At 47.3% G+C, this 26839-nt stretch overlaps 1 protein-coding gene across 1 annotated transcript; it reads left to right on the top strand.

Annotated features, from left to right (window-relative positions):
- On the top strand, nucleotides 1-26348 carry Rab12 (RAB12, member RAS oncogene family). The gene is made up of 6 exons (NM_013017.1): nucleotides 1-290; nucleotides 13475-13535; nucleotides 19042-19180; nucleotides 22742-22831; nucleotides 23406-23510; nucleotides 25067-26348. Exons 1-6 carry the CDS (start codon nucleotides 68-70, stop codon nucleotides 25178-25180), a joined length of 732 nt encoding a protein of 243 aa, NP_037149.1. The 5' UTR covers nucleotides 1-67; the 3' UTR covers nucleotides 25181-26348.
- Nucleotides 26349-26839: the final 491 nt, after the last annotated feature.

Genomic DNA, 26839 nt, shown 5'->3' with positions numbered 1-26839 from the left:
GCGGGTGGAGGGTGCGCGGGGGCCCGGGGCGCGCGGACGGCGGCCCGAGCGCGAGCCGTATGCGTGCATGGATCCGAGCGCCGCGCTGCACCGGCGGCCCGCGGGCGGCGGCCTGGGCGCGGTCTCCCCGGCGCTGTCCGGCGGCCAGGCCCGTCGGAGGAAGCAGCCCCCCAGGCCGGCCGACTTCAAGCTGCAGGTCATCATCATCGGCTCCCGCGGCGTGGGCAAGACCAGCCTGATGGAGCGCTTCACCGACGACACGTTCTGCGAGGCCTGCAAGTCCACCGTGGGTACGCCGGGCCTGTGGCGGGTGGGCCTGGGGGAGGTCGGGGCCCGGTCCCCGTCCCCGTGGGAGCTCTGACTGTCTTCTCCCGGTGTCACGTCGAGCCATCCTACGGGTGCCCAGGCATTCCCGCCGTGGGCACATCTGGCATCCGAGCCGCGCACAGCCCGGGTTCCCTTGGAAGCCTTACCCTCTCCAGGGACCAAACCGAGTTTTTCCGTGGCCTTTCTGCGGGTGTCCGACCCCCAGAACCGGGACATTCCCTCCCGGAACCTTCTCGGGTCATGAGGTTTGGGTGATGCATCCGCGGAAACTCCCGGTCCGTTACTCCAGCTCGCCCAGGAAAACGGCTTTGTGAGCTGAAAGTAGAGCCGAAGGCCACCCACCGGTGCAGTGCCCCGAGGTCACTATCCTAAGCGGGATTGGACCTCGCAGCTATTCGGGCTGGAGGGACGGACCAGGGTTTGCTTTCTTATTTTCCGTCTATTTTCGCGGTTTACTGAAAAGAAGGTTTAGTGCAGAGACCCGTTCGCGCTAAAGCTACACTTCGGTTTCTTTCTTGTTCTCTGCACAAATGTAGGGCAAAAGGATTTCAGCTGTGTTTATCCTTGACCTCAAATAACCGGGTGGATAGGCAAAGTGAGGACGGTTCCCCGGCACCCACCCGAGGTCGGTGAATTACCGGGAAATCCATAGGTGACGCTCCGGTTGTACCTTCCTCGCGATCTGGATTAGAAACTGCAAGGGAATGTTTTTAGTGACGTTGGATTGACAGGTCTCGACGTAGAGGTTTGTCAGGGATATGGGGAACAGTTGTGCCCATGGAAAAGCTCCCCCGAAAACTCTCATCTGGGGTGGCTTTGTAGAAGAAGAAACAGAGTAAGCAGAAGGTACCGGACAGACAGACAGTAAAAAAAAAAAAAAGATCTAGCGTTCAGGAGAGTTTGAGACCAGTCTGGTCTACACAGTGAGTTCCAGGGCAGTCAGGGCTAGATAGACAGACCCTGTCTCAAAACAAACAAAATCTCAGCTTGGAGATTTGAAAAGCTGAATCCTAATACGTGTATTTTCTGTTGTAACCATTGATGGTTACCATTTCTAGATGAGAATTCTGTAGAGGATTTTAGCAACTCCCCATTGTAATTGGTAAGTTGTCGGGTAACAAAACCACCACGGTTTTAAGTACTTACTGGAAAATTAAACCTCCAAATTTTCACACTGACTTAAATTTCCTTTTAATGCTTTTTTTTTTTAACAGACCATTTTGGAAATATTTATGTTCCTCTACCCTGTTTGCTTTTTAAATGTTTGTCTTGGGGACGTGTTATTAGAACCCAGTAACATAATTATACCCGCTGCAAATATCCAATCTTGGATCATAAGAGTATGCAGGGAGTTATTAACCAGGAAATGAGGCTTATATCGTTTTGTTTGATTCTGACACAAGTGCTTGAATGCAGTCGAGAATTTACCAGTCTTTTATGGCCCCACATTTACATATGCAAAACTGAAAGGTAAATGATGGTATTGATGCGGAAGGGAAATCGGATAACAGCACTATGAAGGCTTAAGGTGATGGAAGGGGTGGGGAGAGCTGTCCTTTAGGACGGCACACCTACGTTCTAGGAAGATTTCCTAGGTGCACACCAAAGTGGGTACTAGGAGACCTTGGCCATCCTGTCCTCTTGAGAAAGGTGGGCCTGCCCTGTGAGCTTTTCCGTCATTGGCAAAGTGAAACTAGCCTGGGACATCATGGGATGGCACAGACCTTTGGAAACAGGTCTCCGTCCATACATAATCCTATGTCCATGTTTACGGGTGTCTCCCCACACTGAGAGTGGTTGAGTTTTTTCCTTGAGTGTTTTTGTGTACTTCATATGCAACCTGAGGTAATTAATTTCAATGAGTGTTTCTTCTTGTGGGGACTTCGGCGGAAGGTGGTAACTGTAGCTTAATGAAAGCCCAAAGACACTAAATGCTAACAGGTGCCTTTTCAGCTCCTGCCTCTGAGTTGCGCTATTTTGTTTTCTAGAGGACCTGTGGTTTGTTAGCACCTGCTGTGTGTTGGGTGTTTTGCTGCCTGTCGGGTAATGTGGTAACCTAGCGTGGGCTCAGTGAGCGAGTGGGGCCGGCAGGAGCTGTTACAGTGCTCAAGGGGAGCACAGAGTGAAGAGTACTTAACGCACAAGCCTCCTGGATTCTTTCCCACTGGACCCTGTGGAGCCAAGCTCATTCCTTAAGTTCCTTTAGAAAACGCTGTTTAAATACACCCCTCGGTGCAGTGTAGCCTTGTATCTACTGTTTAAGTGAAGCTCATAGGTCTTCCTGGGGCCTGTTTTCTAGTTCCTGCTCATTCTAACACAAAGAGCCCCACAAACAGGAGTGACTTCCCTGATGTTTTCCTCACTGGGTCAAGGCTGCTTCTGGAAGAGACCACAGTTCCCAAGCATGTGCCCACCAAGATGGGTGGCAGACGCAGGGACATGGCACCTGTCATTGACAGGGGAAAAGAGGGGCTCCTGAAACACACCTCTGACAGGGAATCAGACACCTGTGGACCATTCGTCACAGAAAATAGTAGACTCCTTAGGGATCTGTGGTGGTAAATGAATGTTAAGTTTGTATCAGCGAATCATTGGTATCTTTGTTATGATCAATAATCAGAGCATATTGGGTTTAAAACATAGAATTCACAAGGATGTGAAAAGCTACAGTGTTTAAATTATTTAATGGAGGACTAGGTAGATGACCCAGTGGTTAAGAGCACTGACTGCTCTTCTAGAGATCCTGAGTTCAAATCCCAGCAACCACATGGTGGCTCACAACCATGTATAATGGGATCTGATGCTCTCTTACAGTGTACTGTACTTATAGCTACAGTGTACTCATATATAATAAATAAATAATTCTTTAAAGAAATTATTTAATGGAAATTATCATGATTTTTCAAATATATTTGTATTTGCAGAGTTGAATTAGTCTGACACAACTGCACTAATCAGCCAGCGCTGGTTGTTAGTAATTAATAAAGGGGCAGTGTTTTTGAAGATAGCAGGGTGGGAAAAGAAAGCTTGGGGGCTGGGGATTTAGCTCAGTGGTAGAGCGCTTACCTAGGAAGCGCAAGGCCCTGGGTTCGGTCCCCAGCTCCGGAAAAAAAAAAAAAAAAAAGAAAGCTTGTTTGCCACAGCTGTCCACACCCCTCTGAGCTGAAGCTCACAGGCTTCTGTGCCAGTTTTTCTAGTTTCTTCTTTGCCTAGACTTGTGGTTCTCAACCTTCCTAAAGCCGTGGCCCTTACAGTTCCTCATGTTATGGTGACGCCCACCGTAAAATTATTTTTGTTGCTACTTCATAACTAATTTTACTACTGTTGAGAATCATAGTGTAAATATGTGATATGCAAGATCTCTGATATTCAGGAGAATCCTCTCAGGGGCTCGTGACCCACAGGTTGAGAACCGCTGGCCTAGACAGTGTCTGACGTACTGATCCACTTTCCTCCCCTGCATATCAATGTTACTGTAAACGTACTTGAGAAGCTGTGCGTTCTCATGGTCCCTTTCTGGGCGGAAGCAGTGAATTCCTGATCTGTCTTCCTTGTACTGGGTCCCCTTAATTTAGTATAAATACCTCTTTAAAAAGCGAGTTGGCTCGGTGGTTAAGAACACTCGTTCCTGCAAAGGACTCAGGTTCAATTTTCTTTTTTTTTTTTTCCGGAGCTGGGGACTGAACCCAGGGCCTTGCGCTTCCTAGGCAAGCGCTCTACCGCTGAGCCAAATCCCCAACCCCTCAGGTTCAATTTTCTTTAATACCCACGTGGAAGCTCACCCTTCCTCAGCAGCAGGCACACGTGCGGTGCACAGACGCACATGCAACCCAAATGCACATAAAAAATAAAAAAGAAAATTATTTTTAAAGAAGATTATTTTTTAAGCAATTAAAATCTGTTTTTGGGGGGGGGCTGGAGAGATGGGTCAGTGGTTAAGAGTGTTGCTGCTCTTGTTGAAGACCAGAGCCTGTTTCCCACGTGAGGCAGTTCAGAACAGCCTATAACTCCAGCTGCAGGCAGCCGGACACTCACTCCCAAACCATTGCACTAAATGACCTTCCTGCGACCTTTATAAGGCGTGTGAGGCATAAGCGTTGATTTTAGACTTTAGTCTCTGTCATCGTCTCATTATGGATGTGAAAGTGTTATTCCATCACCAGTTTTGGGAGGGGGGGGAGCAGTGAGAGTGAAGATGGAAAAAAAATCAGGAAAGATTAGCTAGCAGTTCTAAAGCTCTTTGTGAAGACCTCTGACCTCTGACCTCTGACCTGGCAGCAAAATTTAAAGCTTCCCAGCCCTGCCTTTGGAAAGGTCTCATCTCAGAGGACAGCTAAGTACTGAGAGATGCTAACTGATTGGCCACAGTCCTTGTGTTATTACCTTCCTGGATGCCCTCTCTAGTTCATGCAGGGATGGGGCCTCAGCTTCCGGGGCTAGACCACCCCTACTGGAGCACTTGAACTGACAACAGAATCGAGGGGTCATAAAACAGGTGAATATGACCGAGTCCCCAAAGAAATGGCTATGTGGCTCGCCTAGAAATGTCAGCATAGATGTCTAACTTCGCGTAGAACCCGTATGGAAGAAATTGGCCGCTCTGCTCTTTAGTCTGGGTTTTGTTTTGTTTTTCCGAGACAGGGTTTCTCTGCAGTGGCTGCCCCAGAACTGGCTCTGTAGTCCAGGCTGGCTTCTGATTTACAGAGCTCTGCCTGCCTCTGCCTCCCAAGTGCTGTAAGTAAAGTCACGGGCCACCACAGGAAGTTTGGGTGAGAAAAGCCAAGATGAACTTAACTATTCTGGCTTAAAACTCTGAGCTGATTTTATTTTGTTTCCACTTCTGTACTTACATGCAGTCTTCCTGGCCATGACAGACCTGCTGAGAGTTGTGGGGAGGGGTTGCAAAAGAGGTGTCTCAGCAGTTAAGATGGCTGCTCCTCCAGAGGGCCTGGGTTCAGAACTCAGTACCACATGGCAGCTCACAACCATCTGTATACAGCTCCAGTCTAGAGGATCTTATGCCCCCTTCCAACCTCAGGGCACCAGGCGTGCACATGGGCCACAGATACACTCGTAGGCAAAACACCCCTGCACATAAAACAGAGAGAGTATTAGGGAAGAAGGAACATAATTCCCTTCCCAAACATCAGAAGAACAGCACAGCCTCCCGATCACCCACCATCTCCCTGCCAGAGTGACATGCCATGACAACTCAGGGAAAAGTGAGGGTGAGAGGAACTGAAGTTCAAGTCACCGGCTCAGGGAGTAGTAGCACTGTGATTGGTTTATTTAAGGGGGTTAGTGTAAGCCCACAGGCTTGTGCAGTGTCGGCATGTGACACCTGGTTATCTGTCTACCTGAAAGCTATCTTTCAGAGAAAAGCTAGATTTTGGAGTGGGTTGTATTGGGAAAATAAAAATCTGGTTAGGGGCTGGAGAGATGGCTCAGCGGTTAAGAGCACTGACTGTTCTTCTGGAGGTCCTGAGTTCAAATCCCAGCAACCACATGGTGGCTCACAACCATCTGTAATGAGATCCGATGCCCTCTTTTGGTGTGTCTGAAGACAGCTACAGTGTACTCATATATAATAAATACATCTTTAAATAAAATAAAATAAACCCTTACTTTCAAAAAGGCTACACCGAGATTCTGAACATTCAATGTAGTTGCTAGCGGGCCTGTAAAGATTTAAAAAAAAAAAAAAAAAATCTGGTTAGACCTGGCCTCAGAACTTCCCTTTGTTTCTGCCTCTCACACCGGGAGAGAAAGTTTTATTATGCCTGCTAGAGGTCAGAGTAGAGACCTGGCCCCTGTTCCAGCCCTTGGAGTCAGCCAGAAGCCCTGGAACTGGCTGGAGAAGAGAAGAGGCTCCTTTGAGCTGATTGATTGCTGAGAGGTATTTTACTGCCTAAGCATCAGATAAGTTATTCCAAAAAAGCATTGGCTTGAACCAGGAAAGAAAACGTGACCTCGTACAGTGGTCCCTAAGCAGGTATTTTTGAGGGGTTCAGTGTATCTACATCAGACTGTTCTGGGAGCCATTAAATAGGGCATAAAGCTAGCACCTGGCTCCTCCCTTCAGAGGGGATGTGGGGCACAAAGAGAGTGGCAGTCCAGTGTTAGAGGTGAGAACTGGTGTGCTTCGTCAGAGGGAAGAGACTAGCTGTTTACTTTTTTCCTCTCTGTCCTAGTATAGATTTGATGTTGGAAAAACAAAACTACATACAGACCAGCTACCCTAATTAAGTGTGGTTATGTTGTTACTTAGTCCTGGAATCGCCAAGAAGCAACACTACAGACCTAACAGGAGCTGTGTATGTGTGCTGGAAGGCCTCCCATCAGTCCCCCCTCAGTCTGACTCTTGACAGTCTGCTGATTGCAGCCCTTGTGCTCCTAAGTTTACTAAAAGAAAAACAAGTTCCAGTGGACCTCTGGGGGGTGGGTGCAGAGACCCTTCCTGTCCTTAACGGAGAGGCCTCTGAACTCTGCCAGAACCCCATGATGTCACTGCCCCTACCATGCTTTTGTAGGGTTGAGAAGTTAGTTGCCCTTTGATTTTTCTTCAGCCTTTCCCTGTGCTGGGAGTTTGGTAGGAAGTAAGCTGGACCACAGTTCAGACTCTTCTGTGTGTTACCGATGCGTTTTAAAGCAGACCACTTCCCTCAGATCCCTCATGCCTTAAGAGAGGGTTAGGGAGACCAGGCATGGTGGTGTGCGCCTTTAATACCAGCACTGGGGAGGCAGAGACAGGCAGATCTCTGTGAGTCGGAAGCCAGCTTGGTCTACAAAGCGAGAACCAGGACAGCCAGAGCTACACAGAGAAACCCTGTCTTGAAAAAATAAAACAAGAAGAGAGAAAGGAAGGAAGGGGGTTGGGGGAGCTTTTCACCCTCCCCAGTTCACAATGTAGGAATAAATGGGGTATCATGTCCTAGATGCCTGGAACAGAAAGGTAATCCACCATTCTGTCTTCCATACAAGTGCTATCAATGCAGAAACCGCCAGGAAATCTATACCCAAATTTAAAGATGCACACGGTGCATGCGGTAGATTAAGAAATACCAAGTGTCAGGCACAGTCCTGGTGAAGGAGGACCACCTCGGTGCCTGCACTGAGCCACAGCTGGCCGAACACCTGGCTTCCCCCAGCTGTTTCCCACTGTAACCCTTTTCTTCCCGTCTGGAGTAAGAACTGGCAATGATCTGTGACACAAGGAGTAGCAGACGTCCACTGCTGTCAGATCTCATTTACTTGTGCATAATCAAGTTCACTAAAGGGGTACACAGCAATGAAATGACACATATTAGGCTCTCAGAGTAGGACCTAGAACACAGCAAACACCAGAACAGTTCTTGGACCTTTTACTTCCATTTCCTGAGATTCCCCCTGTATACTTCCATGAAAACAGAACTCCCTCAAGGAGATGTGGGCACTCCGCAATCCTGGCCTCCCCTGCCCTATGTGGTGTAGCTGTGGCTGTGTGGTCACTCTGGCTGTCAGTTCTTGAGGCTGTGTGTCCTCCTCGAGTGTGCGACTGTGTCCTTTATTGTTGTTTTTTGGGGGGGAGGGGGGCATTCCAGGATGGTCTGAATTTGTCAAGGTCAGAATGAAAGGGAAGGCAGAGCCAGTGCCACAGCCCAGTGAACTTCCGTAAGGAAGCATGGTCCGTTTACCCTCCCCCTCACCCCCCTTTAAAGACTTACTTTATGGGTGTGGGTGTCATGTCTGCATGTATGCTTCTGCAGCACATGTGTGCAATACCCTCAGAGGCCAGAAAAAAGCTGACAGGTCCCCCTTGAAGTGTAGTTGCAGATGGTTTCAAATTACCATTTAGATGCTGGGAACCAAACCTGGGTCCTCTCTGAGAGCAGCCAGTGCTCTTAAACCACTGAGCCTTCCGTCCAGCCCTACCCATCCCCAGTTTTGCCCTTTAATGATGTCTTCCTCAGAAATGATCACAAGATTTCATAATTAGAATATTATTTTTAGTTTTACTGAATCCTCACAGTAACACAACTTAGGGAAGAAAAGTCAGCCAAATCCATGAGGTTTCACTCATAACGTATTTTCTGGGGTTGATACAGTGTTTATGTGTGGGTCTAGAGGCAGCCAGCCACATCTCGCTCTCCTTCAGGGGGTGTAGGCTCAGCTTACTCTTCTCAAGGGCAGTGCAGCTTGGGCAGGAGACACATTTCCTTTAACAATAGTAGAGCTGTCTGTCACACACACTCAGCGCCTCCCACCAATGATGTACTTGCCTCTGTGGTCTTGACATCTCTTAGTCTCTCACTGTCAGTGCAGGGATAAAATGTCCAAAGTGGCCGGCATCAAGTACTGTGCCAGAGCTACAGTGTCACAGCCATTTTACCTATGTCAGAGCCCAGAACTGCATAGCTGTGTTAATATTGGGTAAAGTCGGGGTTGGGGATTTGGCTCAGTGGTAAAGCGCTTACCTAGGAAGCGCAAGGTCCTGGGTTCGGTCCCCATACTCGAAAAAAAAAAATATTGGGTAAAGTCCAGTGTGGCCTAGGACAAGCTGAGGTCTTGGGCTGGCAGATAAGCAAGGCTATCTACTGGGCGGGGAAGCGGGGAGGCTGCCTGTTATCGAAGACTTAGGCCACTGTGTTATTTCTTCTTCCGACAGGAAAGGAATGTGAAGAAAGAGTCTGTGTATTCCTGCTATTTTCATTTTGTAACTTCTTAGGGCTCAGCAAAAGAAACAATGTTTAGAAATGTTTTTCCTTCTGGTCTTCCTAGGCACCAATTCCTTCTGCTATGAAAGACCACCTAGAAGGAAGCAAAGCCAGGCTCGCCTCGTGACATCATATGATGAAAATGGGTCGTTTGCAGAACACCCCATGTACCTTTTCTTCTCACCCACACAAGTGTAAACTTGAATAGGAATTCTGCTGTAGGCATGTGGTCAGTCAGTCACCCCCACCTCCTGTCTCTGATCCGATGTCCCCTGCAAGATGACGTGGCTGGGCTGCCATTGAGCACAGGATGCTTTGGGTGCAAGGCACTAGATGACAGATGTAACTGTCATCGCTGCTAAAACAGATGAAGGTTGAGCGGGAGCCACAGTACCTCAGAGGCCACACATTGGCATTGGTGACAGGGAGCCTAACACTGTAAGTGAGGGCTTTCTGGAAACATGGCTATTTTCAGAAGACTTCTAAACAACCGGAAGCTTAAACATGGGTCCCCGTTACCAGAGTAATCTACTTAGGGGCTAACCACTCCATGGAAGTGACGGGGTAGGTAATTTGTTACCATAGTGATCACTGGGCTGAGTGTGCGCAGTCTAGTAAAAGCTGCCTTTTCCTTTACACAATTGTATAGGAAGTAGAATGCATCTGCACACACACGCACACACACGCACACACGCACAGGTGTTCGTATCTGTTGCTTCCATTTCACATCTGTCTCCTCTGCCTCTTTAAAAACAAACAAACTGGTCAGTCCTGGATAGCCCTAATTTTTCCTAAATTAGTCAGCATTTCTCCTTGAATACACAGCGTTTAATGGAGAAGAGAGGCCAACTGTGAGCCTGGGCAGGAAGCCAAGGTGCTGAGTCTTTGGGGATACGCAGCCTATGGGTGAGGCCAGCAAAGAAGGATGCTGGAAGGACCAGAAGAGTGCATGGCCAGGAACTGGGGCAGGAGAGGGGTGGGTGCGGTCAGGGAAGGTTCCTTGGGAAATCTAGGATTTAAAAGGTTTCTGGGCAGACAAGAAGGTTCTCTAAGAGTGCATGGCCGGGGGAAGGCACTTTGCTGCCAAATGCCTGGTGTGCTAATGTGGGTCAGTGTGACCCAGCCTTGGGGGCAGGGACGGTCCCCATTTACTGAAAGGGTAGTGAGGGATGTCGCTTGCCTGTAAAGAAGCCTAGAGAAACTGCTTTCAACAGGTGACAGCCTCTTTGTCCCTTGAGTGGGTAGTTCTCCAGTCCCCGCTGACTGTCCCCGAGGCTCCTGTAGACAGCTGAGACTGTCGATGACTTGCTGGGATTCATTAAGGACCATTACCAATTCTGTGGCATGCAGATGCTGCAGATACACAACATGGAGTCATTTTATACTTGGGAGGTGAGGTTTCTAGACATGACCGATGTATACTTATATTAATACAAACATGTGTCCAAGCCATAGGTTGGATTAAGTTCCAATCATTACAAGCTACTTGGAGCTGTTGTTAGATACCGTGCAGGTTATTTTATTTGAGGGAGGGGACTGTTTTACTTATTTTTGGTTTTTCAAGGCAGGGTTTCTTTTTGTTTCCTTGGCTGTCGCAGAACTCACTCTGTACACCAGGCTGGCCTCTAACTCATAGAGATCTACCTGCCTCTGCTGCCCCAGGGTTGGGGTAAAAGTGTAGGCCACCACCTCCCCGCTCTTGTATCCGTTCATCCATCCATCCATTCACTTACTTTGTTTACGTATTTTGTTTGTTTACTTATTTTGGGGAGGGAAAATTTTAATGAGCTGTTACCATTTATAGACTTGTTTGTTTGTTTGTTTAGATTTATTAATTTTAGGCTGTGAGTGTTTTTGCCTGCAGGCTCGTATGTTAGAAGAGAGCATTAGGTCTCCTGGAACCAGAGTTATGGGAAGTTGTGAGCTGCCGTGTGTGCTGGGAACTGAACCTAGGTCCTCCTCTTTGAGAGCAAGTGTTGCTCTTGGCCACATTTCAGCCCTGATTAGAGATTTAGCCACTTAACTGCACTGAGTGTCTCAGTTACCATGTGGTTTGGTTACTCTGTGCCCACACTCGGCTCTTGTCGGTGGGTAAACAGATTCCTTGTCCTGTTCAGTCTCTGATACCCAGTCCCGTTTCCTGATTTTGAGTATTAATTCCTGATCCTTTCATTTTTGTTCATTGAGCTTCATAGTTAGAGAAGTGATCCTTGTGGAGGGCTGCTAAAGCAGGCCGGTTTCTCAAACTGCTTGAGGAGTGGAGACTGGAGGCCCAGCATGACGTAGCAGAGAAAACTGTGTCCTCAGGACATACACGGCCTGTACTGGCCATGTGAAGGGTTCTGTCTGTCCACTGGAAGCAGAGCTCAGGAGAAATGATGTCACTGGCCAGTTCTCTTCAGCAAAATAACAAATTTACAAATGTTACATCTCTCTTAACTCAGATTCTGAGAACAATTTCATTTGAAGTGGGGGCAGGATAGCTATGTGTAAGGGCTCCCCTTGGAAGCAGATGATCTGCTCCCTGGTATCCACACGGTACAGAAAATGAACTCCTGCAAATCGTCCTCTGATCTCCACTTTCACAAGTACACACACACAATAAATAACAAATAAGTAACTTTTTAAAGATTTATTTACTTATTTATTTTACAAATATGAGTAGAGTCTTCATGCACACCAGAAGAGGGCATCAGGTCCCGTTACAGATGGTTGTGAGCCACCATGCGGTTGCTGGGAATTGGACTCAGCACGGAAGAGCAGTCAGTGCTCCTAACCTGCGAGCCATCTCTCCAGCCCTTCATTTAATTTTTAAAAAGTGAAATAAAAGTCATGGAGCCTTGAATTTGATCTGTAATTCACATCACACACTTTTAGGTTACTATTGTGAAGTGGTTTGTCACCAAGATGTGCCTTTTAATAGTCAGAGCGGCAGTGTAGTCATGCACCCAAGGTGTCGCTTTAAAGAGCTGCCACCTGAGTGAGTCATTTAGGAGTCATTTAGGCCACGGACTGCTCAGACCTGCCCCCAGGGGGCTATGCCCGAGAGCCAGTAGAAGCCAGCCAGAGAAGCAGCCTGCTGGAGAACTTAAATGGGGTTGTGTTAGCCAGCCTTGCCGCTCTGGTGTACAGAATCACGAGTTGAAATGTGCCAGGCATGGTGGTGCACACCTTTGATCCCAGCAGGGAGGACCTGTAAGTTTGAGGTCAGCCTGGTGTGCAGAGTGAGTTCCAGGACAGCCGGGGCTGTAGAGAGATCCTGACTGAAACAAAATACAAACAACGAGCATAAGAAGAAGGAGGAGGATTGAAATACAGGAGACCTGTGTCCTTTGTCCTACTGTACATTTTATATTCTCGGAACTTCTGTGTCATAGGTCTAGGGACTGCCCACCAGTTCAGTCTTGTAAAAACATGTCCTGTGTTGCTAATTTTAAAGCCAGTCACATGTCTTTGTGTTCATCTCAGATCCTCATCTGACCACTGCTGCCTCAGGTCCCAAAATGGGACAGGCAGAGTCACTGTGCTGGCTATGCCCCACCTGCACACGTCTGCTGCCTGGGATAGTCTGTCTGGTCCTGGTGGACAGTTGTCCCAGGCGTATGTTTCCAGTGCTTGTAGTTGGCAAGCCTCTCAGTTCTCTACTGTAAATATTGTGGGGTTTTTTTTTTTCCAAAAATTATGGTTTGAAATATTTTTTCTGTAACCATAAGAGGTATCTGATGAGATATACAAATGAAATTTTGAATTTATTTTTTGAAATTTACTTGAGGCTTACTAGTCTTTAAAAAGAAAAAAATACATGTGATGGTTTGGTTGCAGTGTTAAAATGAATAAAAATTGATATTGAATATGCTAATCAGATGGGTAGATTTCCTTCCCAGGCTGAGGTCTTATTTTGTTGCTCAGCCTGTCTCAAGTGTGCCCCACCTCAGCCTGCTGCGAGGCTGCCCACCTAACGTGGCTTACTAGAAACAGGTTGTTCCTTCGTAATAGACGGAGTCATCCACTTATTTACCAACGCTTTTGAGGGCTAACAATTTTAATATATGAGTAGCTTCTAGATTCAAACAAAGGCTGTTTGAATCAGTAGTCATAAATTAGATAAAAGAGCAGGTATGAAGCCGGGGTGGGCTTCTAGGCTGCATGTGGCGCTCGAGAAAGCCCTCTGCACACTGAGGCCAAGGCACCCTTGTCCCTCTCACTTTTGAGTTCTTGGAATAGTTTTCTGAGTGGCTCACGTAAGAAGGACTCCTTGGTACATACACTGTGTCTCACTGTGTTTTTACTGCTTTTGCTTCATATCTGTTTTCCCTACCCAGAAGAAGGGCTCTGATACACTGTGTCTTTCCTGCCTTCCTTCATAGTCATTTGTTTTCCCTACCCAGAAGAAGGGCTCTTTGATACACTGTGTTTTTCCTGCCTTCCTTCATAGTCATTTGTTTTCTCTACAGGTGTTGACTTTAAAATCAAGACTGTAGAACTAAGAGGGAAGAAAATTAGATTACAGATCTGGTAAGTAGCGGTCTGTCCCAGTCACTCCCTGTATGTTTAGCAGTCCACACCCTTGGCCCCTAAAACGAACCCTGAACCCTCTCACCTGCCTATGTCCTTTCGTTCCCTTTAACATCAGACGAAGAGCACTTCCTGAGAGCCACCCCTCCCTCCCGTCACACTTCATTTGCCCATGGGGTGGGTGTCTTGTTACCGTCCTGAGAGCTGTGTGAGCCTCTCTGCCTGTGTTTCCGATCACTGACATGTCTCCAAACTCCATCGTTGAAATGGTTGCGTCATTGTTTGCCTTGCACTCGGCATGCAGCTCAGTGGTAGACCTCTTTGCTTGGCATGTACAAGACCCTGGCTGGCTTCCACCCCGAGCACTGCTGCGGGGAAAGATATGTCTTGTGTTTTTTAGTTACTGCGTGGTCTTCAAAAGATCCCAGTATGTTCATAACCATATTATGTTGTCAGGTGGGGGAAAACACATCACCTACACAAGCAGCTCAGGGGCCCTTGTGTTGGTGTGGTGTGGACGTAGTGTGACAGGCATGCTCTTTCTCACTGGCTTGTGGGAACTGTGTAACTGGGGCCTCTTCTGCATATCGGAAGGGGACCCAGAACCCCATCCGATGAGAGAAGACCCTCAGTTCAGCGTTGGAACAGGAGGCCAGGCCAGCTGTGTTCTAACCGTAGTCGGTGCTTAAATCTTTCTCTTCCCTATTAACAACCCACAGCGGCAGCTAGAAGTACCCGACCGAAGTTACCGGCCACCTCTGTGGAAGAAAGGGCAGGGTCTGACCTGTGTGCTTTAGTGGTAGCCCCCCCCCCCCCCACTCAGCTGTTTGGAGAATGCATTGTGGTTCTCAAGACACTGGTGCAACACACTCAGCTTACTAACTCCTCTTGGCAGGTCGCCCTCCGCTCTGACTGTCTGTCCACCGTCTGTGTGTGTTTGCTTTCATCCGCGTTAATCGCTGACGCATCTGTGGTATCACCGGTCATCTAACGCTTGAATGTTAGTGGCATGTGTCCATCCTCCATCCATGTCCTTGTCTGGGGCACAGCTGCAGCCAAGCCAGCCTTGCTCGACTGGCGTCCTGAGGTAATCACTTTCATTTGGTCATCTGCAACTGTGTAACCCACATAAGGGCCTCTCGGGTTTTATGGTTTTGTTTCTAACAGTTTTGCCTAGATACTTAAATAACCAAAATAAATTAATAATAATAATAATAATAAGTAGTGTCTCTTAACACTAGTCCATAAACCAGGTAACAATCTTTGTACAGTTCATTGCTGCCCACCAGATTATCGTTCATGGGCTGCAGAGGGAGAATGCTTGGCAGTCAAGTCCACTGACTGCTCTTCCAAAGGATCTGGGTTTGATTCCCAGAACCCACAGGGTAGCTCACAACTGTGGAATTCCAGTCCCAGGGATCCAGCACCATCTTCTGACCTCCTGTGGGTTCTAAGCTCATACTTAGTACATACACATACACATGTAGGTAAAACACCCACAGACGTAAACTTTTAATCTCTGACACAAGCTGCTATTCTCTCTTGAAGGGTTCCAGACGTGTTCACCTCTGGGTCTAGCCTGTGTGGCTGTTGCTCTTTGTCCTGAGAAGGGTAATGGAGCTAATATTAGAATGTGTGGACAGCCAATCTGAGTGGGTGACAGGCAGAACACGTCCTGGGGCTAGAGAGATGTCTGGACAGTTGAGAGCAGCTATGCTCTCCGGAAGGCCCCGAGCTTGGTTCCCAACACCTACACCACATGGTTCACTCACCACTGCCTGTAGTTCTAGCTCTAGAACATGTGACGCCTTCTTCTGGCCTCCCTTACAGTGTCTCCAGAGGGGGGACTGATCAGTTCCTGACTTCCCTGATGGAAGTTGATTGTGGGTATTCAGACACATGGGGTTCTCAGACCGATTCTCTCTTAGATGTGAAAGCAGTCCCCAGAAACTGCCCTCTGCCCCCTTGACCCTCCTGTAAATGTCTGCGACTGGCGACATGACACTGGCGACAGTCTCTGAGAAAGAGTGGTGTTGTGTTCCCGGGTTTACTACAATGCTAACCACACACTTGTGTTGGATTATTCCAGTGTTGGGTTAGGAAGCCCTGCCTTCCTGTCAAGAACCTATCAGGAGAAACTTACAGGAGGAGGGTGTGTCTTGGCTCATGGTTTAAGGAGGCACAGTCTTCACAGTGGCGGAAGCCAGGGGCTGCTCGTTCCCGTCTCAGCAGCCCAGGAATCAGAATGGGATGTTGGTGCTCAGCTCCCACCTTGGCCTTGCCCCTGGCTTTCTTCGGGCCGAGCGCCCAGCCCGCCGCGTGTCACTTGTTAACTAAGCCTCTTGCAGGCATTCCCTTACAGGAGGCTGTGTGACTCACTAGTGCCCGGGGTGCTGTTCAACCTGATCAAGTTATCAGTCCATCGCAACCTCTTTTTCCTGACGGGATTTGCAGAGTGAATCTTACTTCTGTAATACACCAGCTATCTGATTAATCGCACCACACTCCAAAGACTTTCTTCTGAAATATTAAATTTAAAAGATTAAAAAAAAATGAGCCAGAGGGATAGCCCAGTGATAGAAATCGTTTTTTACTCATTTTGCTGGTGCAGAGCGCATTGGTGTGAGGCCCCTCTTCTGTTCTTTAATGAAAGTACAGATCGGACACTCCCATCCGAAATCTGTGAAACCACAAGTGTTTGGAATTTGTAAAATATCTGCAGGGTTACAATGAAAATGACTTGGATGTGGGTCCCAAGTCTAAAGCCCATTTGTTTGACAAGTACTCAGAGACATCTTATGCAGTATCTCTAGTGGGCCTGAATCTCTCAGGGTCACATGTAGAGTTTTTCATGTGTGACAGCTCCAAAGGACTTGGAACCTTTGAACTTTTAGACTTTTAGGCTGTGTTAGAACCCAGCGTCTGCTGTTTGTCACACAGAATCCAGGGCGGTCCCCAGGCCATTGCTGTTGTGACGTGTTTGTGTGTTGTCTGCTGTGCCATTCGGTCACCTGCTGAAGCACTGTCTTAGGACAGAGGGACCGTGTTGTTCATAGGACAGAGCTTTCCTTCCCCAGTTGTCACAGAGGAACTGTAAACAACTGAGGTTCTCCTTGATAATTTATCTTTGTGGTCATCCTAATGAAAATACCGTACTGAAGAGTCCTACACTCTTAGAATCCCCAAGTGTCAGCTATCTGTCATGGTTTAACATTACATGTTGTCAAGACCACCTTTTTAATCCCTTGATTGTGTTTAAAATTTTTTGTATTAATTTTTATTTATATGAGTACACTGTAGCTATCTTCAGACACACCAGAAGAGGGCACCAGATCCCATTACAGATGGTTGTGAGCCACCATGTGGTTGCTGGGAATTGAACTCAGGACCTCTGGAAGAGCAGTCAGTGATCTTAACTGCTGAGCCATCTCTCCAGCCCCTTTTGATTGTGTTTAAAGCACCACTTGTTTCTCTGCACTTAAGTCTTTCTATTCAGTGTGTCACTAAAACAAAATGTGCCCAGTAGTATGTCGTTTCTTGAATTTTGTGTGTATATACATATAAAAACATATATGTATGTATGTATGTATGTTTGTTTGTTTGTTTGTGTGGAAATATATGCATGAGGGCAGATGCCTGTGCAGTTCAGAAGAAGGTGTCTGGTCCACTGGAGCTGCAGTTATAGGCAGTTGTGAGTCACCTGATATGAGTTTTGGGAACCAAATGTGGGCTGTCTGTAAGAACAGTGTGCGTTCTTAACTGCTGAGCCATCCCTCTCAAGTTGCTGTGAGGAAATGGACCTGAGGCTTTTGAAATGTGTCTCCTGCCTTGAGACGATGTAGGATTGGCAGGCTGGTTTGCAGACCCCATCATTTTATCCATCGGCCCAGGTGGGTCCCTATCCTATGATTGGTGCCATCTATGTGAATGCATTAGACGGCAAATAAGAATCTCTGAACCAGGGCTGGAAAGACGGCTCGGAGGTTACAAGCACACACTGCTCTGTTGCTGCTGCTGTTGTTTTGGGAAAGAATCTCATATGCCCTGGAACTCCCTCTGTAGACCAGGCTGGCCTCAAACCGAGAGATCCAGCTGCTTCTGCCTTCTGAGTTCTGGGATGGAAGGCATTCATCATTGTGCCAAGCTGTTGCTGCTCTTTCAGAGGACCCACAGTCTGGTTCCCTTCTCCAAGGTCGGGGCACACAGGCCTGTAACTCTACCCACTTGGGGTCTGAAGCGTCTGGCCACTCAGGCATCCCATTCCAATATACAGGCAGGCATTGCACATACACATAATTAGAAATAAATATTTTTAAATATTGTATTACCAAGCCAGAAAAATGGAATTGCAGGAATTTTTCAGCTTCAGAAGCAAAGAGAGAAATAAGAATAAGACTCCTTGACAGCAAGACCCAAATTTCCAGCAATGAGTTCTTATCACTACAATGGAAACTTGTTTTCCTGGAGGTGAAGGCGGAGAGAGAAAGGGTATGGATTTTCCATATCTTCCCAGCATCACTCAGTCATCAACAGTTGGTTATCTTATCCAGTGGTTTTCTCATGGGTCCTTTGTGGAAGACAGAGACAGCTCTGCAGTTAAGATCACTTGTTGCGGGCTGGAGAGATGGCTCAGTGGTTAAGAGCACTGACTGCTCTTCCAGAGGTCCTGAGTTCAAATCCTAGCAACCACATGGTGGCTCACAACCATCTCTAATGCCCTCTTCTGGTGTGTCTGAAGACAGCTACAGTGTACTTATATATAATAAATAAATTTAAAAAAAAAAATCACTTGTTGCTCTTAGAAAGGAACCAGGTTGGGTTCCCAGAAGCAACATGGTGGCTGTCAACCATCCCTGATTCCAGTTCCAAGGGACCCGATGCCTTCTTTTGACCCCGACACATACCAGGCACATACAAGGTACACGTACACATGTGCAGCAAAGCACTCATCGGCTAGAACAGCGTTCCTCTCCCCTGCTGCTCAGTCACGTGTGGTGACTGTCGTGTGTGGTAGCTCTGAGGAGTAGAAAATAACCTGAGTGTTTGTGGCGTGCCGGAGAGTCACTCTAACGGCTGTTTTTCCTGCCGCAAGCACTGACCAGGCAGGTCAGAGGGTGACCCTCAGTGAGGAGTGGGAACTGAGGGGGTTTGAAGTACTGAGTCCCCCTGTTGTTTTGAAGACGTGCACAACCCCATGTTCTGATGTCCTGACATCCCTGTTGTAGCTTTCCGATGGTGCATGGCAGGCCGGAAAGGTTGTTGATCTCAGTGGGTAGCCTGTCTCCATTTGTGCGAGTTAGTTGTTAACACAGATACATCTCGTGTCTCTTAACAGTGTAGATCAGCCTGACATTTTCCTAGTCCGCCTGTAAGGCTCAGAGCAGAGCATCCCCAAATCCCGTCCCCATCCCCGTCCCGGGGGTGGGGTACAGAGCAAGTGTTCGCACTAGAACGTGGAGTTGGCTGCCTCGGTGGCTTGAGAACTGAGTTTACTGCTGTTTCCTAGGGACACAGCAGGGCAGGAGCGATTCAACAGCATTACCTCAGCCTATTACAGAAGTGCCAAGGGGATCATACTCGTGTATGACATCACCAAGAAAGAGACGTTCGATGACTTGCCAAAGTGGATGAAGATGATCGATAAGGTAAGCGTCACATCCCCCGTCGTGGCCTTCAGCCTGTGCTGTGCGCATCTCACAGCACGCAGATCTCATTAAAGGGCAGAACGCACAGTGGACCGAATGCCATCTAAGCCGTACGGCAGCCTCACTACAGACGGGGCACTGGTGGGATACATTACCCAGCATGCAACCGAGAGCCGGCTTCCATTCTGGTCTCATGGATTGCTGGATTTCAAAACCATCCTCACTCCTGCCCTGTCTGCTGCTTTCTCAGTTACACTAAACAGGAAAGTCGTGTGGACACTGTGTGGTTAAGGCGCCCATGGGTGGTCCAGAAGTCATCCTCAGCACGGTGGACATCTTTCTGTTCTCATGTTGAACAAGAGGTTTCCTTCTGCTGAACATTGAGTTCTCACTCAATTTTGAATGAAGAAAATCCTGTATCTCCAGGGTATTGTGAACCGTGTTTTCCTCTAGGAAATGTGCGTAGCGAATGCGCCTTTAGAAGGCAGCAGCTGGATTGAAATGTGAGCGTGCAGACACAGTTGGCCACAGTTTCATTTGTCCCCAGTTCCTTTACATTACCAGCACATACAAAACAGGATGTGTACAATCGACGTCAGACCTGACGGTGTCTGTGTGTCTTACAGCTGCTGGAAAAGGGTTCAGTGTGTGCCTCTTCACGGTGTGTCAGCAGCGCCTGGGAAGCAAACGTGGGCAGATCTCCGAGAACTTGGGACAAGCTCCAGGCCAGCCAGGGCTACACAGAGAATCTCAGTAACCAAAAAGAGTGGAGCAGAGCCGGGCCTCTCCCCAAGCCTGCTCTGCAGAGAGAGCGGCTGTGAGTGGGGAAGACCCTGGTCCCAAACACACCTCCTGTGGATAGGTTTAGGGATACTTATAGGATAAAGAAGCAGATGGTCGAGGACGTGGGGAAATGATTGGAGGGGTCCGTGGTCTGCTCTGCCACTCTTCAAATGCAATGACGATGGCTTACTCTTGAGGCACCCTCATACATTGAGGAAGAGGACATCGAAAGCCCATCCATCCATCAGACTTGTGCTTAGGCCCAAGTCAAGAGTCAGGGTTTTTAAAACAAAACAAAACTTCAAATCCCTGGGGGAAAAAAATGACCGGATAGCCATCATCCTGGGGCTGACAAGAGGGCTTGTTTGGTAAAGATGCATGCAGCCAAACCTGCTGGTTGTCCTCTGACCTACACACGCATGCCATATAGTGTGCATGCACGCACACAAAACCAATGTAAAGAAAAGCCATTATTTTCATATCATTACAGACTAATAGTACGTAGCTCAGCCGCATCGCTTCCAGAACCAGTGCTGTGTAAAACAACTAAGAAACCAAAAGTACAGAGAGCTGGTTGGTGTTAAATGAGAGCTGAGGTAGCCCTTTGTTCCCTTGAAGTCACTGACAACGTCAGACTCTGGGCCAGCGTGCTGCTGGCATGTGTCAATCAATATTCCTTTTTTCTTAAACAAGGTTTTTCCGATTCTTAAAGCCTACTTATTAGGAGAGATCATGTAGCTGGACCTTTGGCACTCTAGAGGGATGAGAGTTCATTTTCATTCACATGGGGGAACACGGCCTGGCAGCAGGCAAGTGCAGCAGCTGGAGCAGCAAGCTGAAAGCTCACATCTAACACCAAGAGCAAAGTAGAGAGTGAGCCTGAAGTGGTGTGAGTCTCTAAACCCTCAAAGCCCACCTCTGGGACACGCCTCCTAAACAGACACACCTCCTCCCACAAGGCCACGCCTTCTAAACAGACACACCTCCTCCCATAACACCATGCTTCCTAAACAGACACACCTCCTCCCACAAGGCCACGCCTCCTAAACAGACACACCTCCTCCCATAAGGCCACGCCTCCTAAACAGACACGCCTCCTCCCATGAGGCCACGCTTCCTAAATTTTACCAAACCTACCAATTGGGAGACCAGTGATTTAAATGCCAGAGCCCGCGGGGGCGGGGGGGGAGTTACATTTCATCTAAACAGCACACGCGGTTCATAGAGTTTAATAAGGCCTTCATACTTATGTGGTGAGCGTTTTACTAGCTGAGCTGTCTCCCCTCCCCTGGTCCTGGTCTTTGGGGCTTACATTTCTGAAAATAATCTCAGATGCTGGGAGATGTTTCGAGGATCTAAAGATCCATGTTGCAGTTGTGGGTACCCCCCTCAGAAATACCTAGCAAGTGTTTGTGTCCCTCTGAGTTGCTGATGAGGGAGGGGATCACAAGAAGACAGAACTTCAGGTTGTAAATCCACCAAGGTCTGGAGCCCCAGCAGTCCCGTGTTCTACCATTCTTTCTATAAAACCTAGCTTTTCTTTTCCTTCCTTTTTTTTTGGGGTGGGGAAGTGGGGGTTGGTGACAGGGTCTCACTCCATAGCCTTCTTTGGTTACCCTTGAACTCAGGGAGATCTGCCTGCCTCTGCCTCCCAAGTGCTGGGATTAAAGATGTTCACAGCCAAAGCCATTACGACCCCCCATTTCTGGAATGCTCGCTCTGGGCCAGGCTGTCCTCCCACACCCTCATCTAGCTGCAAGAGTACCTTAGCTATGGTCCCGAGATTCCCTCCACGCAGTCGCCTCAAATGATGTTTTAGAAGTACACAAAAGGGAGTGAATTATTCAAGAGATACCGACATTGTTTAAAGAGAGAGATCTTGTTGTAACTGCCTTTTTTAAAAAGTCCTTGCAGATATAGCTTAAATCTCCCCCACCCCCAATTGTAGAGTTAATGGGTGTTCTACTGGCCCGCCCATGTCACTCAGTGTTCCAGAGCAGAAGGAGGGGGCTTGCGTGTGTGTTTGTATTTTGCTGCGCTTGTCTCTACCTGTTTTTTTTTTTTTTTTAATTTTGTCTTTTTTTTTTTTTTTTTTTTTTTTTTTTTTTTTCTGGAGCTGAGGACCGAACCCAGGGCCTTGCGCTTGCTAGGCAAGCACTTTACCACTGAGCTAAATCCCCAACCTAAGTTTGATTTTTACAGCTGATGACCATTTTGAGTACATAGTTTTGCCTGTCTTTTTTTTTTTTTTTTTTTTTTTTTTTAGATTATTTTATGTATGTGAGTACACTCTAGTTGTCTTCAGACACACCAGAAGAGGGCATCAGGGGTTGGGGATTTGGCTCAGTGGCAGAGCGCTTGCCTAGGAAGCACAAGGCCCTGGGTTCGGGCCCCAGCTCCAAAAAAAAAAAAAAAAGAACCAAAAAAAAAAAGAAGAAGAAGAGGGCATCAGATCCTATTACAGATGGTTGTGAGCCACCATGTGGTTGCTGGGATTTGAATGCATAACCTGTGGAAGAGCAGCCAGTGCTCTTAACCTCTGAGCCATCTCTCCAGTCCCCTTGCCTCTCATTTCCAATCACTTCCTTAATAGTCTTAAGAGTGACCAAGGCCTTGGTCATTCCCGCCACCCCTCAGAAGGTACTTAACACTGTGAGCCCTGTCCACCCCCAGGCGAGGCTCAGAGACAGTAGGAGAGAAGGAACAATGAGTGACAGGTGACAAGCCCCTGAGTTTGCGTTTGTCTGTCAGTGTGTGATGTCTTTAAAAATCCCGTAGTATGCTTCAGAAGACGCTGAGCTTCTCCTGGTCGGAAATAAGCTGGACTGTGAAACAGACAGAGAAATCTCCAGGCAGCAAGGAGAAAAGGTGAGTGAATGTGGGCTCTCCCAAGCAGCACCCTGCACTCTGCAGCATGCCCTCCCCCTCACAGCTCACCCCTGTACTGTCGAAGGACAGCAATTCCCCAGCCACACCCTTTGCGCTGTCCACTCTCTGTTTTCTTCTTTGGGTTCATTTTGAAGCAGAGGGCAAAAGCACATTGATATGTACTGCATTACTACATGTTGGCATTTTGTGCAGAACAAGTGTTTGGGGGTTGTAAATTTGCCTTCGTGGTTCTTTTCCTCTCCTGCCTTGGCTTTTGCTAAGGATCCAGTCATGGAGAGGCAGTGATGCATTTTAAACGTCCAATACCTCGTACATTGAGACACATAACAGGATGTAAAGGTCCCTAGAGATCTGCATTGCTTTTACTTACAGAAATTTGCTATCCTTATGAGTCTGATATTTGAGCATAAATGAGACTTCTCAGACCCTGAACCCCTCCTTTCCCTCCCTTAATGGTAAACCAGAGTCTGTGGTCCTGTCAGAGGCCCCGCCTGGCACACCCACACCGTTGCGGGCGGCACCTCATGGTTAAAGCAGGCACATGTCTTCCCAGTTTGCACAGCAGATAACCGGGATGCGGTTCTGCGAAGCCAGTGCCAAGGACAATTTCAACGTGGATGAGATCTTTCTGAAACTCGTTGATGATATTTTGAAAAAGGTAATGGGTGGGTGGGTGGGTGGGTGGGTGGGTGGGTGGACGGATGGACAGACGGATGGATGGACGGACGGACGGGTGGGTGTGCCTGCTCAGCTAGCTACCATGGTGGCTGTTGCTCATGCATGGGTTTGTGGAGTCCTTAGGGTTTGTAGACATTCTGTTGGCTTTGCCTTGAGACAGACTGTGGTGACTTAGACAAGGTCTGGTGACTGTAAGAAGCTGGAGTATGGCTCAGAACATTTGCCCAGCTTCCTGGGCAGTGCTGTGTACACAGATAGACTGGGGCTGAGTGTAGTGCCGTGCACAGTGAGAGGCCCTGGGTTCAGTCTCCAGCACTATAGATAAATAAAACACTGTGTTTATTTGACACTTCCTCTTCTTTTTATTTTTTCCTTTTTTGCCACAAGAATTAAATATAAAGATTTGCTTATTTATTTATTTATTTATTATATACACAGTGTTCTGCATGTCAGAAGAGGGCACCAGATCTCATTACAGATAGATGTTGTGAGCCACCATGTGGTTGCTGGGAATTGAACTCAAGACCCCTGGAAGAGCAGTCAGTGCTCTTCACCTCTGAGCCATCTCTCCAGCCCAAGAATTAAATTTAATACAGAGACCTAGAGCAGTGTGCAGTCTTCCTAGCTTAGAGAGAGGCCACTGCCACTGCTTTCCTCAAGCCCCTCTCTCCAGAGAGAGATGCTTGCAGGCTAAGCAGCCTGACTGAACAGCCACAGTCTCTTTAGACATCTTTCAGCCCCTTCCAGTTAATGTTCACCAGAAAGGTGGTTGTAGGAACCCTGAAACCACCCGAAATCGATAGATGACTTAACAGTGTCAACCAGCTACAGCGTGTGGCGTTTAAAGACAGGTGTGAATGGCCATTGCAGACACAATTATTTCTTCTCAGAGTTGCATTCTGTCTGGCAGTCTAGAACCTTCAGGTACAGAGGGCTCACTGTTAAGCACTAACCGAATGTGTCCAGGAGGACCAGCTCAGAGAATCTCACAGATGTGGCATGATTTGGAAGCTACTAATGAGCGAGCGCCTTTTACGAACCTGGCAGAGGTTGCTTCTTCCTTTAGACAATGGACCAGTTTTCAACTGAGTAACGTGTTAAATTTTCATCATAGTAGATTCTGTGCAAAGAAATGGTGGGGGTTTTTTTTATCACATTGCTAGGAACCAAGCCTTGGGTCTTTTCACACATGCCAGGCAAACACTTCTCACCAAGCTGCTTCCCAGTCTCTTCCAAAGAGACTTACAAATAATATTTCCAAGGCTAAAGAGATGGCTTGGTGGTTAACAACACTGGCTGCTCTTCCAGAGGACCCAGGTTCAATTCCCAGCAACCACCCAGCATTTCACAACCATCTGTAACTTCAGCTCCCAGAGACCCAACACCGCCTTCCGGCTTCCTTGGGTAATAGGCATGTGGTATGTAGACATACATGTAGACAACCTACCCGTACACATAAAAGGAAAGCCTTACAGTTTAAACACTCCTCTTGCTTGCAAGGCCGAGGTACATCTGTGCTCTCTTCTTGTCCTTTAGATGCCTCTCGATGTTTTGAGAAGCGAGTTATCCAATAGCATCCTCTCTCTACAACCAGAGCCTGAGATCCCACCAGAGCTGCCTCCACCCAGACCACACGTCCGATGCTGTTGATTTGATACTTTGGAGATGGTGCAAGCCATTGCTAGAAGGGGAAAGCATTCTGCTCTGCACTACAATCACGTGACAACTTCCTTTCGCACTTTGTAACCCAAGTCAGCTACACACTAACTTGTAAATATGCAAATATGCAATCCTGGGTGAGGTCGGGTTATAGGTTACACACGTCCCTTCAGATTATATTTCCTCCTTATCCCAGTGTCTAGTGTACATACACTGGGAGACGTAGTACTTCTAATATGAAGAATGGGAGAGAAACGTCCTTGTTAACTACACTATAAGGCAGACACTCCGATGAGAAGACAGGACCTGGTGCTTCGCTTGCTGTTTCAACGAAAATCTACAAAAACTGAAGATTTTTTTGAAAAGGAAGACAAGACAACTGCCTTTTCTTTATTTATGAGGCTTTCTCCATGTAGCATCTCAAGGTTTGGAGTGTCTCTGCCCCAAAGCAAAGCTTCCTTCACAGCCACCAGTGAGATTACATATGGCTATGAATTGAGAAGGTTTTCCTAGATAGGGGACTGGATTGGACTTGGTCCTGCGGCTGCAGAACCTGGGGTTTTCCCACTGGCTGCAACCTTCTTTTAAGAATGAAAAAGATTCAATCGAGAAAGACCTGAAGGGCTGGGATTGTAGCTCAGTAATTGAGCATTTTTCCAGCGTACGTGAGGCTCTGGGTTCAATCCCTGTCATCACAAGGAAAGGAAAAAGAGAAAGAAAAAGAAGCATTTTGAAAACTATAGAAAAGATTTTAAAATCATACTGCTGTCCTACAGAAATCCTGTTTAAAGGGATTTTAAGAGTTACATTTTAGTATATCAAAGAATACACATGCATTTGCCTAAACACTCTGTATCTTTGTAACGATAAACTTCTCCCCTTGGTGGTGAAGCTTATGCCTATTTAGCCTAGACTGTGTTCAAGTTTTCTTGTTTTGTTTTGTTTTTTTCTTGAGGGTTTTTTTTCCTGGTCTGATAAGGAATTTGTGAACTCTATCTTTGGTATACCTTTTATTAAACTGCACCGTTTTGTTTAGTCGAGGTAAATAAGTATGTATTTGAATAACTTGGCGTGTCCTGAGTGTTGTGGTATGAGAAGCATCGTGGTCTTTCTACACTAATGAAGTGCAAATAAAGTTTTGTATTTATGAATGACAGTTGAATTTGCCATGTGTTTGTGTGGTTATAAATTACACAAGCTAGTCTTTTTCACAAGCCCCACTTTTTTTTTTTTTTTTTTTTTTTTTTTTTGGTAAGAAAAGCGTGATGTGTTCTGTGGAAAACACTTTGGCAGCTTCTAGAAGGTTCAGCATGGATCTCTCCTACATCGGTTTCTAAGTCTGCGTGCACTCAGGAAACAGATCAGGTATCAGACAAACTTCCAGCAGTGCCCAGAGCAGAAGTGTTCACAGTAGTCAAAGTCAGGGAAACCCAGATGGCTGTCAACCAAACAGTGGGGAAGCACACGGGATTCAGAAATGGTGGGTGTATAAGCAGGAGGCAGCAGGAGGCAGCGGAAGAAGGATCATGGCCGGCATGGTCTACCTAGCGCATCCCACACCAACCATAGCTGCACAGCAAGACCTTGTCTCATAACACCCCAAAAATATTTTTTTGAAATCAGTCTACCGTGACTGGAGAGACGGCTCAG

This window comes from Rattus norvegicus, chromosome 9, assembly GCF_021556685.1.
Source record: "Rattus norvegicus strain SHRSP/BbbUtx chromosome 9, alternate assembly SHRSP_T2T, whole genome shotgun sequence".
Lineage (NCBI taxonomy): Eukaryota > Metazoa > Chordata > Mammalia > Rodentia > Muridae > Rattus > Rattus norvegicus.
This window is presented reverse-complemented; position numbering and strand designations above follow the sequence as displayed.

Excerpts from the sequence above, each read along its gene's own strand:
- Rab12 (NM_013017.1), top strand. The coding sequence starts at position 68 with ATGGATCCGAGCGCCGCGCTGCACCGGCGGCCCGCGGGCGGCGGCCTG. Across the intron at positions 291-13,474 it reads GGCCTGCAAGTCCACCGTGG|GTGTTGACTTTAAAATCAAG; the intron begins GTACGCCGGGCC and ends TTTTCTCTACAG. Across the intron at positions 19,181-22,741 it reads GGATGAAGATGATCGATAAG|TATGCTTCAGAAGACGCTGA; the intron begins GTAAGCGTCACA and ends AAAATCCCGTAG.